Genomic DNA, 17,883 nt, shown 5'->3' with positions numbered 1-17,883 from the left:
GTCTTATAGCAACCCACTTCTCTTCTTTACCAGTCTGGCCCCTAAAGGCATATGAATTTTCATCTTTTAATTAATAAATTTGGGTTTTGATTATGTTATATGCACTGTGTGTGTCCTGGCTGTGCCTCTCCACCATTCTGTCACCACAGCCCCAGCCTATCTTCTTACCATTAGTGCTCTTTGGACTGCTGCCTCCAGCTTCTGGAACCTTTATAGCAGCCATGCCCTTAACTGTTACTTTCAAGAGGCTGCTGTATTGTCTATGCTGCTCTCTTTGGTATTTATGTTGTTTGGTGCCCTAATTTTAAAGACGAAGGCATTTGTGTCATAGCCCTGACATCAAGGGGCTGTGTAATTTCTACAGAAATTAACACTTTTCTTCACATGGGAACCTGAATTAAACCTATAGGAATGCCATATGTTGTTGGCATTATAAATGTAAAGAAGTCAGTTAGGCCTAAAACAAAAAAGGATTAAAAAAAAAAAAAACTTCGAAAGTGGATCCTGAGGACTTCCCTGGTGGTCCAGTGGCTAAGACTGGACCCAGTACAGGGGGCCCAGGTTTGTTCCCTAGTCAGGTAACTAGATCTCACATGCCACAACTAAGACCCAGGGCAGCCAAATAAGTAAATAATTAAAAAAGAAAACATTGTACTCATTGGTGTCATGTCTGTCATTGGCCAGAAGACATTGATTAGCTATTAAACACAGGGTGTGAACCTATGGATCAATAGCATTTGATAGCTGCTCTGTGAAAATCTGGAGCCGGCACTTCTGACCACTAGAGCCAGCTGTCCTTATGCCTGTGCCTTCGTAAAACTTTCCTAATATATTTTTCATGTAACAATGAAATAAATCTAGTTTGTAAAATTGTATCCCAGCTATATGTCCACTTTTTACCATTGAACCACCTTTATTCTTGGTCCTTTCTGCTGATTATGTAAGGTTTTGGTTCTAAAATGCCAAATGAAATCTTCACAAAAGAAAGAATCATTTGAGATGTTGCCTTCTGGGAATCTATAAGGCATTGTCCTCAGACTTCTTTTCCCAAAATTATTTTTTATTCCTGAGGGCTATGCTTCTTGCTTACTTATTCTCCACTTATGGATTCAAAGACAATATTTCTCCAAATACAGTTTGACATGTAAAAAAGTAAATGGAAATTAGCATTTGTAAAAAGAACTTCAGTGCCCTCATTTTATTTTCAGTGTGTGTATCAGCTTCTATTTAGCTCCTACTATTTATTAAACTGACTTATGTTGGAGGGACAGTTTAATTCACTGGGTTTCCCAAAGAAGCGAGCCTGGAGGGTGCAGCATGGTGTGTGAAGCCAATGGATTGAAGTGATTTTAAATCCTTCTTTCTTAAGGAATTGAACCCTAGAACTTTATATTTTACTTCTGTTGAAAGAATAAAAAGGCTATCTTCGATGCTGGTATTTTCAACAAAACCAAGTCTTTAAAAAAAATTAATCTGTGCTAAAAGAAAAAAAGTGAATCTTAAATGCTTCATTCAAAAATCCAGTGAAGTGTTGATTATGCCTGCATGAGAGCCCCAGTACTGGGTGGTCACCTGTGCTGTGGATGGAGTGGTCCTCATTTCGTCTGAATGTGAGGCTGGCATAGACTTGGCCATTCTCAGTGCGTAGCACAGTGCCTGTTAGAGTCTTAGTACAGTGATGCCTCATGCAGACCCTGAAGACTGAGGAGCTCCAGGTTCTCGATGCTTTGCTTTTTGCTTCCTGAAGCAGCGTGCCTCTTTGCTTATGCCAGAGAAGGAGGGGCCGCCCCTTACCCCCCTGGGAACGGGCATGCCTGAGCTATTTGTGCCACCTAGATGAGTATTGCTTGGCCATACCCTAAAGGTCGCAAAGCTTTTCTTGCTGAAAATCTAACTTCCCTGATTTTGGGGGCTCGTTTTAGGTTATCCTTCTCAACCAGTTGAACAGAGGCCACTTCAGCAGCTGCCTCCTCAGCTCGTGCAGCATGTGGCACCCCCAGCACAGCCGCCACCGCAGCAGCCGCAGCCACCTCCCAGTCAGCCACAGTCTCAGCAGCAGCAGCAGCAACAGCAGCAGCAGCAACAAATGATGATGATGCTCATGATGCAGCAGGACCCCAAATCCGTTAGGCTTCCGGTCTCCCAGAATGTCCACCCCCCCAGGGGCCCACTGAACCCAGACTCCCAGAGAATGCCCATGCAGCCGAGTGGCAGCGTGCCTGTCATGGTCAGTTTGCAAGGCCCTGCCTCGGTGCCACCATCACCTGACAAGCAGAGAATGCCAATGCCTGTGAATACTCCTCTGGGAAGCACTTCAAGGAAAATGATGTACCAGGAGAACCCCCAGAACCCTGCCAGCTCACCGCTGGGGGAGATGTCCTCGCTCCCAGAAGCAAGTGGCAGTGAAGGACCGTCCGTCTCAGGAGGCCCAAATAACATGCCTTCACATTTAGTGGTCTCCCAGAGTCAGTTAGTGATGACAGGGCCAAAACCTGGACCATCACCGCTTTCAGCAGCTCAAGGTGCAACTCCCCAGCAACCTCCTGTAAATTCCCTGCCCAGCTCTCATGGCCACCACTTTCCAAATGTGGCTGCACCCACCCAAACGTCTAGGCCTAAAACACCCAACAGAGCCAGCCCCAGACCCTATTATCCTCAGACACCCAACAACCGCCCTCCCAGCACGGAACCTTCAGAAATCAGTCTATCACCAGAAAGACTCAATGCCTCCATAGCAGGACTCTTCCCTCCACAGATTAATATTCCTTTACCTCCCAGGCCAAATTTAAACAGGGGCTTTGATCAACAGGGCCTAAATCCGACAACTTTGAAGGCCATCGGGCAAGCACCTTCAAACCTTACCATGAATAATCCTTCCAATTTTGCTGCCCCACAGACTCACAAATTAGATTCTGTGGTGGTGAATTCTGGAAAGCAGTCTAATTCTGGAGCACCAAAACGGGCAAGTCCAAGCAACAGCCGCAGGTCTAGTCCTGGGTCAAGTAGGAAAACCACCCCAAGTCCTGGGAGACAGAATTCAAAAGCCCCTAAACTTACACTTGCCTCTCAAACAAATGCAACCTTGTTGCAAAATGTAGAGTTGCCAAGAAATGTATTGGTCAGTCCTACTCCTTTGGCCAATCCGCCTGTACCTGGGAGCTTCCCTAACAACAGTGGGCTGAATCCTCAGAATCCTACCATGCCTGTGGCCACGATAGGGGGTGTTCTGGAGGATAACAAGGACAGCTTGAATATGCCACAGGACAGTGATTGCCAGAATTCCCAGGTTAGGAAGGAGCAGGTAAACATTGAGCTAAAAGCAGTCCCTCCCCAAGAAGTGAAAATGGTTGTCCCTGAAGATCAATGCAAAAAGGATGGGCAGTCTTTGGAACCTAACAAACCTCCCGGTGTCGAAGAGAACAAAAATTTGGTGTCTCCTGCTATGAGGGAAGCACCAACATCGCTAAGTCAACTTCTTGACAACTCTGGAGCTCCTAACGTAACCATTAAACCCCCCGGGCTTACAGATCTGGAAGTAACACCTCCAGGAGTGTCTGGAGAGGATCCAAAAAAAGCATCTGTCATTCCCTCCCTGCAGGATCCGTCTTCTAAAGAACCCTCCAGTTCCCTAAATTTACCTCACAGTAACGAGCCGTGTTCAACCCTTGTGCATCCAGAATTGAGTGAGGTCAGTTCTAATGTCACCCCAAGCATCCCTCAAGTAATGTCAAGACCTGTCAGCTCTTCTTCCATTTCTACTCCTTTGCCCCCAAATCAGATAACTGTTTTCGTGACTTCCAATCCCATCACAACTTCAGCGAACACATCAGCAGCTCTGCCAACTCACCTGCAGTCTGCGTTAATGTCAACAGTTGTCACAATGCCCAATGTGGGTAACAAGGTTATGGTTTCTGAGGGACAGTCAGCTGCTCAGTCAAATGCCCGGCCTCAGTTCATTACGCCTGTCTTTATCAATTCATCCTCAATAATTCAGGTTATGAAAGGATCACAGCCAAGCACAATTCCTACAGCCCCACTGACAACCAACTCTGGCTTGATGCCTCCCTCCGTTGCAGTTGTTGGCCCTTTACACATACCTCAGAATATAAAATTTTCTTCTGCTCCTGTGCTGCCTAATGCCCCCACCAGCAGTCCTGCTCCAAACATACAGACAGGTCGACCCTTGGTCCTTAACTCACGAGCCACCCCTGTTCAGCTTCCTTCCCCGCCTTGTACGACTTCTCCAGTTGTTCCTCCTCACCCCCCTGTCCAGCAAGTAAAAGAACTGAATCCAGATGAGACTAGCCCTCAGGTGAGCACTTCAGCAGATCAAAGCACTCTGCCCTCTTCACAGGCAACCACAGTGGTTTCTCCCCTTTTGACCAATAGTCCAGGCTCCTCTGTCAACCGGCGAAGCCCAGTCTCATCTAGTAAGGGCAAAGGAAAAGTGGACAAAATCGGCCAGATTTTGCTGACCAAGGCATGTAAAAAAGTTACAGGCTCCCTCGAGAAAGGGGAAGAGCAGTATGGTGCTGATGGAGAGACTGAAGGCCAAGGGCTAGAGACCCCAGCTCCAGGGCTCTTGGGAACAGAGCAGTTATGCACAGAGCTGGACAGTAAAACCCCAACTCCCCCAGCACCCACTCTGCTAAAAATGACCTCTAGCCCTGTGGGCCCGGGCTCCGCCTCAGCAGGACCCAGCTTACCTAGCAGTACTCTCCCCACCAATGTACGCTCAATAGTAACCGCTCTGGTACCCTCTGAACTCATCTCCGCGGCGCCGACCACAAAAAGCAATCATGTTGGCATAGCATCTGAGCCACTTGCAGGTGGCCTAGTGGAGGAGAAGGTGGGATCTCATCCAGAGCTTCTGCCCAGCATAGGTATGTACTTGATACCTGGCATCATCTTGTGTCAATTTTTGATGACCTATCCCACCAGAGAAAGCTTGGCTCCTTTTCTACTTGGAGGAAGAAGAGTGGGCTAAATGGTTATAGTGGTAGTTCCATTTATTTGAAGTACATTGGGAAATATACTTCCTATTTAGATTCCCATGTTGTTAACATTACTAATATGGTTCTCTCTCAACTCCTAGAATAATGATATACCTTATATTTTTATAAAATTTTTCATTTTACAAAGAGGCATTTTTACATACGTTACCTCATCTTCATACCAACCATGTCAGGTAACCCTCATCTCATCCTACAGGTGGGAAGCTCAGAGTTCAGTCGTTCAAAGTCTATATGTGAGCGTCCAATTTAACCTTGTCTCTTAACGGTGAACAGCAGCTCCTGCAGGTTCTTAGCGTGGTAAAGACTTGCTTTCATCTGTTCAGAGCAGGTTTCTCATAGCCCCTTCCTCATTGTACTCTCTCCCAGGAATTCTTTCCTTCTGACTGGCTAGAGGAGAGCTTTCCAGAAAACCAGGTTTCATGATAATAGACATGGAAGGAGGTATCACAATGCCAACCAACATTTACCAGCTGTTTGATCTTAGGCAGGTTACTTTACTCCAAACTTGAGTTTCCTCCTTTGTCATATAGGGACAGTAGTAATTGCAAAAATTCAATGAGATACTGTATATAACATGCTTAGCACAGGGCTAGAATATAGTAATCATTCAGTAATAAGTATTTTTTATTACCAGTTTCTTTTTGATGAAGTCTCTTTGAAAATTAGACCATCCCATTGATGTATTTCTAGTCCAGATTATTTCCTATGTACTGGTAAGGTGGGCTACATCATAGGAAACATAGGTGTCCTTACGTTTCCCTTCCTTCTCTTGACATCCCCCTCACCACCACCCCACGCCACCTCCCCACCCCTACACACACACATAATGTTCCTCCTCCTGTGAGGTTTAAGTGGTACAGAAGCTCAGTTTCCCCACAGTAGAATCAGTCAAAAACTGCCAAAGCTCGAAGGACCTTTGCTGTATTTTAGGCCAGCCAAGAGCACCTATCTTGTTTATGCAGCTAAAATGCTTGGAGGGGCGGAAGGAACACAAGCTTCAGGACAGGATCATAGTTCAAGTTCTAGCTCCACTGATACCAATCATGGTTGGATAAATCCCTTAACCTCTTATAAGCTATGGACTTCACCTGTAAACTGAGATTGTGTCGATAATTCCTACCTCTCAGAATTGATAAAAAGATTCATTGAGGGGCTTAGCCTACAGGCCAGCATGCTGCCTCCCACAGAGCCCAGGAAAGGCTAATTCTCTCTACCTGTTCACTTCAATACCAGAGATGCAGGGAGGGATAAAGGCCTTTAAGGGGTTCTCTGTCCTTGGAGGAGAAAGACTTCGTAGAGCTGGGTACTATATTAATAAATTTCTGGTTCTAGTTCTGTTGGTGTAGGTGAGCCCTAAGAATTTTTCAAACCTTCTAAAACTTTTTAAAAGAATTAAAAAAAAACGTGACATAAACATGTTTTCCACTATTAAATGTTTCCATTCTACTTCCTTTCAGATAACTTTCCCCTTTGGTACCAAGAGGATACTGATTTAGACAATATTTTATCAGGGTCCTATATAATCCTAGAGAAATACATGAGTGTTAGGGAGATAAACCAGTAGCTGGAAAGAAACCTCTCAAATTTAGATAAGATTATTTCCATTCTATTTCAAAGGGCTTTTGTGATTTTATCTTAAAAGTGTGAGAAACCAATACTGGAGTGAAAAATAAAAGGTATGGTTTTAAGCTGTATTATATAAGCATCCAAAATAAATTCTTAACACAAATGCATCATTGACTAAGCAGAGAGAGAAATCTGCAAGAGTCACATTTGCACAAGAAGATAAAACTTATGTTTATCTAGGATGTTTGAGTATCAAGGTGGGAGGACATAACCTTGAGTGCGTGTGGCATATCTATGCCCTCAATCTTTACTGTATGATCCAAGAAGTTTCCATTCTAGAGTACATTGTGTATTCTGTTCCGCTCCTCTTCAGGGGCCCAAGTTCTCTTTGTCCTTCAAAGCCTAATTCTGATGTTTCTGCCTCTAGGGTACCTTCACATTTCTCAATTTAGAATTTATCTCCCTTGCTTTGAACTCCCATAGCACTTTGTACTTTATGAATCTGCTTCATTTTAACATCACAGTTCACTCCTGAGTGCCAGTTGTATATATATCTTTAATATTAGACTCAATTTCTGATGAACAAGAAGAATGTAATTTGGTCTCTAAGGGTGCCTAGCACAGAGCCTTGCCCCTAGAAAGTTCTTGGTAACTGTTTGTTAGATAAGTAGATAACATCAAATAGATTTGTTTCATTAAATATGAATTGAATACCTGCTTTATGCCCATCACACTTGCCAGGTGCTGTAGAAAAATACAAGATAAATTTTATGATTCATTTCAGTTCTCAAGGAATGTAGTCTTTAGAGGATTGAGGCAGTTTTTTTTCAATGCTAAGGTTGGATGGTATAATTGTCCCTCTGAAAGAGGTTTGGGTTGCCTGCCAAAGTATGCTTTGGGGTTTTTTTAGAATACTGGACAGAACTTGACTCCAAGAAGCAAAAATTATGGGTGCTGTTATCTTATGGCTATATCCTTCCTTGATCTTTGTACATACAAAACAGAAAAACAGACTCTCCTCACGGTAGTCTTTGTTACTGAGTGTTAAAGTAAGTAATTTTTAAGGTCAGTTTTGAAATGTACTATACTTTCAAAGTTAACTTCAAGTACTGCTTTCCAAGAGTATTTGTATTTCAGCAGTTACTTAGCTCTTGATTCCGTGCTTTCTGCTTTGTTTAGAAAAGAAAGTTAAAGACCTGTTTTTTTTTTTTTACTTCTTGCCTTAGCTCCTTCACAGAGTTTAGTCCCAAAGGAAACTCCAGCCACAGCACTGCAGGGGTCTGTTCCTAGACCAGGTAAGGCCCATCTTGGAAAAATTTCTCGAGTGGAATTGATTGCGTGTGAAGGAACCACTACTGTTGTGAATGTGCCAGGAAATGCTGAAACTATCTTAACTTGCTTTAGGGCAGACTTCGGTTGAGTGGCAGCTTGTGCAGTACTATTTGAGGTTATTTTTCCCTTGAGCAGCTTGCTCTCTGACGCATTCCTGGTGTCAGCCACGGAACTCAAGAAGGGCATCTCAGTGCCCATTGTCTGTCTGCTACCCAGCCGAGGGTGGTTTCCATTGCACAGTTTGCCCTGTTCCATGACCCTGCCCCCGTATTTGGCAGCTGACTGACTGGCACATGGTAACTCACTAGGGTGGCAGGCATTATTGCATTAAGATAGTAATTGCACTATCATGACAGAAGTGGAGGCTTGTTCCAAAAACCTAGGCTGCAGTGAGGTAGCCACTCCTCCAGAGAGTCAGAGTCATTTCAGTCATCTCTGGATGGCATTAAGTTTCTTCCCATGACCAAAATATTGTAAATAGCACTACGGATGGTGTTTCTGGAAGGTGGAGTCCATGATAATCTGACAGATAACTACTGTGAGATGCTGGGTCAGCTCTGAATGCATGAGGATCTTGATGGCAATAATAGCACACTGCCTTCATAGGTTAGAGTGCCAGAGCAGATGAAGAGCATAGATTTGTTCCAGTTTAGTCCTGCTTGGCTCTTTGCATTGTAGGTTATTGTAGGAGTGCCTCCCAAAAAGTATGACTGCTTTCCACAAGGAGGTTAGGATCTCACTGACAATACAGTTCATATACTTGACAGAATTTTTTTTTAATGTTTAATTTTGAGTCCGAGTTAGTAAAAGTAAGGTAAACATTGGGAATTCCCTGGTAGTCCAGTGGTTAGGACTCCACACTCTCACTGCCGAGAGCCCAATTCATTCCCCGGTCAGGGAACTAAAATGCCACAAGCCACACCAGAACAGAGCAGTCGAATAAATAAATGAATAAAAAACTTTTTAAAATGTAAGGTAGAAGTTGTGATTATTTTAAAACCTGCCTCAGGGTGCTATGTCCTATATGATGGCTAGGACTTTCTATTGTACATTCTTTGAGTAAAACCAGATCTCTGAAAAAAGTGGTTGAGAAAAAACAATTTTAACTACCCAGATTTTTTGCTCCCAACTACCCACATGATATCTGAGAAGGATAGGAATGGAGCAAATAGATAGTTAAACTCATTTTTGGTGAGAAAAGGAGCAACTAGAAAGGGGAAGAGAATTCCATCTCCTGACCCACCTTTTTTCTCCAAAAGACGGATCTTTTAACTTTGAAGTGGGTAAAGTGGTTATCCCCGTCTTTTCAGGTGAGGCATTAAGGACAGAGAGGTCAGAAAGTCTGCCCAAGGTCACATGGCTAACAGGCAATGAGGTCAAAATGACCAAGGCCCTCTGACGTCATTGCTTTCAAGGAGTTTATTCTGTAGTAAGTAGGGTAGGTTAGACATGTACACTGAGTCTGAGGGGCTGAATTCCCTGAAAGTGGGGGATGGGGAAAGGACTGTTGGAGACCAGGTGCATCAGGGATGGTCTTTTGGAAAAGGTGAGACTACCTAAAGGTGGGCAATGGAGGAGGAGGGTGTTCTTCTGCCGGTGCTAAGAAAGAAGCGCCTGGTAAATCCATAGCACACTCGTTTAAGCAAAACCCAGCTAGACAAATTACTGAGGGTTTCCGTTTTTAGAGGGCACTGCTGAGAGGTTGGGGAAGAGAGGGACATAATGGGGTTGTAGGTGATACCTTAGAGTAAAGCAGTCTCCCCTCTAAAATTCAGTGGGGAAATCCTTTGGAGAAGAATACATCCTTAATGGATATTTAAGACATATTTGAAGATTACTGTTTAAAAAATATGTCAGGAGGGAAGCTTTCTACATGAGAGGAAGAGGATTGTTTTACTAACCTAGTTAGCTAGATGAAATATGAAACAGGGAGTGTGAATTTAGTTGTGTTGATCCAAACGGGATTATTTCACAGTATGGAGTAGAAGTAAAAATAGAGTGAGTTAGTGTCTTATGCCCCAGACAGTCGAGTCGTGTCCATGCCAGCTCTGTCTCTATACTGCATTAGGGTGAGGATCCTGCCATGCTTGGAGACACAACAGCCTAAACAGGGCATTTAGAATTCCCACAGATACCTAGCCTCTCCCAGTGGACATATACACGAGAAGTTCCTACATCTCATTTCTGTCCTTTGTATTTTTAACAGAACTCGAGGCAAATGCTGCCATAGTCTCTGGACAAAGGTAAGATGATCATTTCTACAGACTTAGCATGAATATGGCATAAGCCTCTTTGAAAGGTATCAGCTTTCTCAGCCTTTAAACGTCTCCTCACCTTGGCCTTTTCCTTCACTCTTTGTACCAGTTTTTTTTCCTGCTCAAGTAGGGAGCTGTCATGAGTACCAGCCTCTCAGAGGTAACATTTCTTTGAATAAAACTTGGTGGCCAGTTTTCTGCCTTTTGTGGTTGTTTTGAAACTGAATCACATAACATTTTTCAGCACTCAGCATAGTGAGTAAATAGTAAGTATTCAGTATATAGGAATTGTTGCCATCATTATCGTTAATAGTACTCCTTGCAATGCCTTCTAAGTGTAGCTCTTTGATCCTCAAGTGAGAGAAAGGCAGATGGGCTCTGACCACAAAACTCACGCTTTGTCTTTTATACTGTGCTGTCCCACATAACCTAACAAGATGAAATACAACTGTAGCTTCGACCTCACTAACCCCATGGAGGGGAGTATTATTGTATTAAAAAAAGTCATTCCTTTTTTAGTGTAGGGATGTACTAGACAGCATTTTAAAGAATTTTTCATGCTCTGTATCAACGTAGATTGTAAAACAGCTTCATAGTCATTTTCTCATTTCATCATCATATCTACCCTGTGAGGTGGTAATAATAGCCAACATTTATTTGAATGCTATACCATGTCATATGCTGGGCTAAAAGCTCCCTAGATGTATTATCACATTTAATTTTCACAGTATCTATTAGAAAAGAAAATTCTGTCTTACATATAAGGCACCTAAAGTTCAGAGAGGTTAACTAAATCACCCAGAACTACAGGTTTAGTAAGTGGTGAAGCTGAGATTCAAACTCAGGCTTTCTGACTCCAGAGCTCTCACACTTAATGTATTGCAGCAGATAAGATGGGAATTTATAGATCAAGAATCTGAAGCATAAAGCTAAATATCATGGCCAGTAAATGCATAGGTGAGACTCGACCCCTGTTCTTCTGACTCCAGATTCATTGCTATTCCTACAACACCACTCTGCCTGTCTAGTTTCATTTGGATCGGGCTTATGTTTGAATTCATTTGCATTTTTCAAAGTATACACCAACTGGATGGCTAGGGAAGAGATAATCAGACCAAAGATACCTTATAGGTGTTTGTTCCCTGAGTCGCCTGACCATTGACCCTATAAACACCAGGACAGTATTGCTGAGGCTTTTGTTTTACCAGGAGAAAGAGGCACCTCCATTAGGAATCCTCTTCCTTAGAGTCTTTGACCCTTTTCTGGACTCCTAGTCAGAAAGCCATCCTTACACACCATTTCTAAAAGGGTATGTACATCCCCCTGACTTGCAGTGCCAGCCCAGCCTCCTATTTGACTTGCCTTGGCTTGCCGGGCAGTTGTTAAAAGTAAAGCTAGGGTAATGAACTCTGTGGCCAGATTGCCAGGCAAAGGGTCCTCTGGCAGGAGTAAGCAGTGGAGGGGTATGGATAGTTGACAGGCCATGGTTAAGAAGCTTACATTGTAGTGGAAGACACAAGACACTAAAAACATGCTGTACAGCCTGATGGGTGCTCTAGAATGCCAGACACAGACTCTGAACCCAAAAGGCAGAAGGGGCAACTCCTCTTGGGGACTGAGGTCAGGGAAGACTTCTCAGAAGAGGCATCCTTTTGACTGGTTTTTTGTTTTGTTTTTGTTGCATTCCGTTTGTTTTGGTTCCATGTCTTATAAGTAAATGTAATCAACTTTTTTTTCCCTAATGGCTTTAACATGAATTTTTTTGAACTGTGAAAGTAGTGAGAGTTTACTAAAGATAAATTGAAATTCAGATCAGAGAATTATGAAGAAGAATGTTATCCGTTAGCCAGTACTCCTACAATTCAGCAGTATTTATGGTGTATATTTTAGTTCTTCTAGTCCTCTTCACAGAGTATGTACAGATAGAGTTAAAACTCTCCAAGGATGGTATATATTAATATATACTACAGTATTTGTATACATCTAATATGTAGTATTATATCCATATATAAATCTTATATGTTGTATACACACATATAAATGTCACACCCATTCATATGTGTTACATATATACTCAATATATGTTACAATGAAAATGAGATTATACTGTTCATAATGGTGATAGCTTTATTCCCCTATTATGATGCATTATGAACAGTTTTTATTATTAACCTTCTATAGCATGATTTTTATAGCTCCATTTAGATGTGCCATGATTTAGTTAACTAATCTGCTATCGTTGTTAAGCATTTCGGTCTTCTGTCTTCATCAATATGAATAAAATGCTTTGGCATCCTTGTGTGTAATCAGAGCTCTGTAAAAAGATTTGTTTCCTTAGACACCTAGAAACAGAATTGCTGAGCCAGAGGATTACACCAGGGTGTCTCAGCCTCAGCATTACTGACTGGATCAGATAATTCTGTGTGGAGTGTGGGGGAGGGTGCTGCTTCATGCATTACAGGATGTTTAGTGGCATCCCCCAGTCATAACAGTCAGAAATGTCTCCAGACATTGCCGCTGTCCCTAAGAGGCAAAACTGGCCCGTTGAGAATCATTGGGTTGCGCAGTTTACACTCCATCATGAGTTTTTGTCCCTATACCCTCAGTAATACTGGATATTACTATTTTTTAATCTTCATGTACTAAAAGGGGGATTGGAGCAATCAATATACGCAGCTGCTGCTGCTGCTGCTAAGTCGCTTCAGTCGTGTCCAACTCTGTGCGACCCCATAGACGGCAGCCCACCAGGCTCCTCTGTCCCTGGGATTCTCCAGGCAAGAATACTGGAGTGGGTTGCCATTTCCTTCTCCAATGCATGAAAGTAAAAAGTGAAAGTGAAGTCACTCAGTTGTGCCCGACTCTTAGCGACCCCATGGACTGCAGCCCACCAGGCTCCTCCATCCATGGGATTTTCCAGGCAAGAGTACTGGAGTGAGCTGCCATTGCCTTCTCTGAATATACCCAGCAGTGTATTGTAAATATATTCTCCTATAAATTCTCCAATGTGACTTATGGCATATTACATGCCATTATCTATCTAACTCATAGCAAACGTCAGTGTATGTTATTCATTTCCTAGATTTTAGGTGCTAATTTTTTTTTTTTTTTACTTTACAATATTGTATTGGTTTTGCCATACACTGACATGAATCCGCCACAGGTGTACATGTGTTCCCCATCCTGAACCCCCCTCCCATCGCCCTCTCCCTACCATCCCTCTGGGTCATCCCAGTGCACCAGCCCCGAGCATCCTGTATCATGCATCGAACCTGGTGCTATTAACTTTTGAAGGGAAGTATCCTCATCTTAGTAAAATGGGTGAGGAAGTTTGATGATGTTTGTTCCAAGTTCTTAATGTCTTTTACCTGTTTTCCACAATCTCGCTATTATTATGCTTAAATTTATTTTATTTTTACTAATCTAACAAGCTGGACTCACTTTTTTTTTTTTAATTTTATCTTATTTTTAAACTTTACAATATTGTATTGGTTCTGCCATGTATCGAAATGAATCCGCCACAGGCATACATGTGTTCCCCATCCCGAACCCTCCTCCCTCCTCCCTCCCCATCTTTTGGACTCTGTGGGAGAGGGAGAGGGTGAGATGATGCACGATGGACTCACTTTTAAATTGTCAGTAACATTAGAGTGTAACTGTGATTATTGTCCCAGACTGGAACATTGTCTCCTCAGAATGGTTATATAGTTCTTAATCTCCTACCTTGTGAATGAAACTGTTAATCTTTATTTTTTGTGTGACTTGATTCCCTCACCTCTTTGGACTTTGTGCTTCCCTCTGTTAGCAGTGAGCCCAAAGAGATAATTGAAAAGTCCAAAACTCCAAGCCGAAGAAACTCGCGCACTGACGAGCCAGCTGTGGCTTCTGAAAGTGTGGAAAATGGACATCGAAAGCGATCCTCTCGGCCTGCTTCAGCCTCCAGCTCTACTAAAGGTTAGCAGTGGGCTGTGGATGCTGTTTCTGGGTCACATAGAAGAACAGGGTTCTTAGCACAGCTCAGCGGCCTTTGCCCTTCATCTTTGCTTGTATTCCTTACATTTTCAAGTTGCTTTGACTTCTGCTGCTTAGTGGGTCCTTCGTTTATTTGTTAGTTCCTTTAACTGTGTGTTTGCAGTGTATGTACCAGAGCAGCAAGCACATAACAGGGCAGGTTGCTTCATGATCGTTGCTTCAGACAGGTCCTCAGTATGGCTCCTTTGTCTTTCTCATGTTTCTGTGGTCAACTTGTTTTCCTTTTCTCTACTCTTTTTAAACCTCTGGCTCCTATTTTATGTCCTCTCTTTCAGCAGAGACTTTCACCTCTTCACAGAGAGCTCTCACTACCAGGACATAAATCTACCAGTGTCCTCCTTTGCTCGTGCCGTAATAGAGTAACTGTCCCTCCTTCAGGCCAAAGGCCAGTGCTTTCTTGATCCCATCTTCTCCGAGCTTCTCGAGAACCTGACACAATCAGTTTTCTCTTCTCTGTTGACTGCTGTCTTTCCTTTAAATGAACTCTGCTCTTGGTTTCTGTGACCCAGAGCTCTCAGTAGTCTTCTGACTATTCCTTCTCAGATTCTGTACCCGTGCAGTAGATGTTGGCCTACTCAAACTTTAATCCTGAGTCACCTTTTCTCTTCAACTTAGATTTTCTCCCCAGGTAATCTCATTCATGCCTCCCTTCTTTAGTTACAACCTTTCACAGATGACTCATACATTTTTTTTTTCTAGTACTGACCTCTAGAGATCTTAGATAATTGCACATACATTCTTAACAGGACCACAAACTCAACATGTCTGAAAACAGATGTGATTTTTCACTCCTGATGCCAGGTCCTTTGCTGTTGGTCCCCTCGTCCCATCTGTCTGTCCATTAGGCATGTCCTGCTTGACACCTCTGTCCTTCACCCTCACATATATCTCAGAAAGCTACTGATTTTCTCTCAGATGACTCAAGTTCATCCACTTTTCCCTGCTACCCTAGCTTTAAACCTTTTAATGGTTTACCATTATAATTGGGATTAAAGTCTAAAAGCGTCAGCATGAACCACAGGTCCTGTCTGGTCTGGCCCCTGTCAACCTCTCCCAGCTCATTTGACTTCCCTTAGCAACTTGGACATGCCATCCTCTCATCACAGCCTGGGTATATGTGATGCCTATTGTGGGGAGTAGTCTCTCTTTCTTCCTTTTTTTCCTCATTAACTTCTCACTCTTTCTGCTTATCTTAACTCAGTTGTCCTTGCTATGTGGAATCATAGCACCATGTTCTCCTTCGTAACACCACAGTTGTAACTTATGTCAATTTATGTGGTAAGTAGTTAATATACATATTCCGTTAGGGCAGCAAATGTCTGGTTTTGCTCACCACGGTATGCCTGGTGCTTACTGTGGTGCCTAAGTGCAAGAGTATCCAATAAGTAATTATTATGTTAATAACCATCTATCAACTATATATTAAGTACTTACTGCATGTCAGGCTCTGGGGATGTAACAGTGAAAAAACATAGTCTTTGTCACATCGATTATAAGCTATCAAGAAATATTTTGCTATGGTGCTCTCATGATAGCAACGTTATGTAGTACTGTAGAGGTATTTATTGGGTTGGCCAAAAAGTTCATTTGTTTGTTTTCCATAAGATAGCTCTAGTAGTGCTTAGTTGTTTTTAACTTCATTTAAAACAATTTTCTTGTATTGTATTGTGACAGCTATCATTATCAGTGTGTATTTTAAAAAACTTATCAAAATTGGTGATTTTTATGTGTAGCCATTTTAGTATTGGAGATGGAAGAAAACAGGGAACATTTTCTACATACTATGCTTTATTATTTCAAGAGAGGTAAAAGCACAAGTGAAGTGCAAAACAAAGATCTGTGCAGTGTACGGAGAAGCTACTCTGACTGATCAAACATGTAAAAAGTGGTTTGCAAAGTTTTGTGCTGGAGTTTTCTTGCTGAACGATTCTCCATGGCTGGGTAGACCCGTTGAAATTGATAGCGATTGAATCGAGACGTTAATTGAGACTAGTCAATGTTATACCATGCAGGAGATAGCTGAATACTCAAAATATCCAGATCAAGCCTTGAAAATCATTTGCACCAGCTTGTTTATGTTAATCACTTTTATGTTTGGATCCCACATAAGCAAAAAAAACCTTCTTGACCATATTTCTGCATGTGATTTTCTATTTAAATGTAATGAATGTGTTCCATTTTTAAAATAAATTGTGATGGGCAATGAAAAGTGGAAACCGTACAATAATGTGGACAGAAGAGATCATAGGGCAAGTGACGTGAACCACCACCAACCACATCAAAGGCAGGTCTTCATCCAAAGTAAGTGATGTTGTATGTGGTGGGATTGGAAGAGAGTCCTCTATTAGGAGCTCTTTTCAAAAAACCAAACAATTAATTCCAACAAGTACTACTCCCGGTTAGACCAACTGAAAGCAGCACTTGACGAAAAGTCTCTGGAATTAGTCAACAAAAACACATAATTTTCCAGTAGGATAACACAAGACCCCATGTTTCTTTGATGACCAGGCAAAAAGTGTTACAGCTTGGCTGGGAAATTCTCACTCATCTGCTGTATTCACCAGACATCACACCTTCAGATTTCTATTTATTTTGGTCTTTACAAAATTCTCTTAATGGAAAAAGTTTCCTTTCCCTGGAAGACTGTAGAAGGTACCTGGGAGAGTTCTTTGCTCAAAAAAATAAGTTTTGGGAAGATGGGATGATAAAGTTGGCTGAAAAAAGGCGGAAGATAGTAGAACGAAACAGTGAATACTTTGGTGAAAATGAAAAATATGTTTTTTATTTTTACTTAAAAACCAAAGGAACTTTTTGGTCAACCCAATACCTGGTATGCTTTGTTCTTCTGTCAAGTCAGTGTAGGCTTTCTGGAGAAAATGATGTTTAAACTGAGACTGAGAACGAAGAAGCATCATCCAAGTAAAAGGTAAAGCGTGTGCAAACGCCCAGAGCTGAGGGAGGGTATCATCTTCTCAGAAAGTGTACTGAGCTTAAGTAGCTCGAGTTAGACAAGAGCTGGGATCTTGGCCAAGTGCCTGATATCAACAGGGCTGCTGCGAAACAGTCACACACCATTAGGATACCAGCCTGAAGACCAGGGCAGATTGTGATGCAAGAGCTCAGCTGTTTCTGGGTCACGTTTCTGGGTCACAATTCAAATGCCTCACAGGAGTTCCTGGAGGAGGCCACAAATCTGCAGATCAAGTACAGGCAAAGCAGAGATGTAGACATCACCTTACCTCAAGCCTGCCAGATAGGGGAGAGGTTGGGAGGGGCCTTCTTTCCTCTCCAGACATACCATGTATACCACAGTCAGGGTCCTGTGGGTATCCCCACTTTGGATGCAGAAGTGGAACCAACAGCTTCCTTCTCCCTCCCTGGGAATCATCTCCTAGGCAAAAACTTGTTCGGAAGGAAGCATAACGTGGAAGATTCCTGGAGTTCTGTGAGGAAGTCTGCTTCCCCTCAATTTTGTGTATTTTCCCAAAGGATCAGGGTTTTCCAGGCTATAGAATATGGTATGTAGTTATCTTTAAAGCAGGAAAATAAGTGTTGCCCTTTAGACATGTCACACAACCAGATTTTTGGAAATCTGGCCTGAGCCCAGAGCCTCAGGATACTACAGATGTCATTTACAGTGCACCAGAAAGAACTAATCTGGCAGCTGAGACAGTTAAGAGATGCCC

The 17,883-nt window shown here is 42.5% G+C and overlaps 1 protein-coding gene across 9 annotated transcripts in view; it reads left to right on the top strand.

Moving 5' to 3' along the window:
• The window catches only part of NCOA6 (nuclear receptor coactivator 6), a 96,426-nt gene that overhangs the window by 73,340 nt on the left and 5,203 nt on the right, over positions 1–17,883 (top strand). For 7 of the 9 annotated variants that reach the window (XM_070381617.1, XM_070381622.1, XM_070381621.1 and 4 more), the window contains 4 exons: positions 1,923–4,883; positions 7,808–7,876; positions 10,120–10,156; positions 13,971–14,119. In XM_070381617.1, the coding sequence (XP_070237718.1) occupies positions 1,923–4,883; positions 7,808–7,876; positions 10,120–10,156; positions 13,971–14,119 (3,216 nt within the window). The remainder of the gene's footprint in view (positions 1–1,922; positions 4,884–7,807; positions 7,877–10,119; positions 10,157–13,970; positions 14,120–17,883) is intronic. The other 2 variants (XM_070381618.1, XM_070381623.1) reach the window with 2 other exon arrangements.

This window comes from Bos mutus, chromosome 13 (assembly GCF_027580195.1).
Source record: "Bos mutus isolate GX-2022 chromosome 13, NWIPB_WYAK_1.1, whole genome shotgun sequence".
Taxonomy (NCBI): Eukaryota; Metazoa; Chordata; class Mammalia; order Artiodactyla; family Bovidae; genus Bos; species Bos mutus.
The sequence above is the reverse complement of the archived record's forward strand: the minus strand, read 5'-3'. Positions and strand labels throughout refer to the sequence as shown.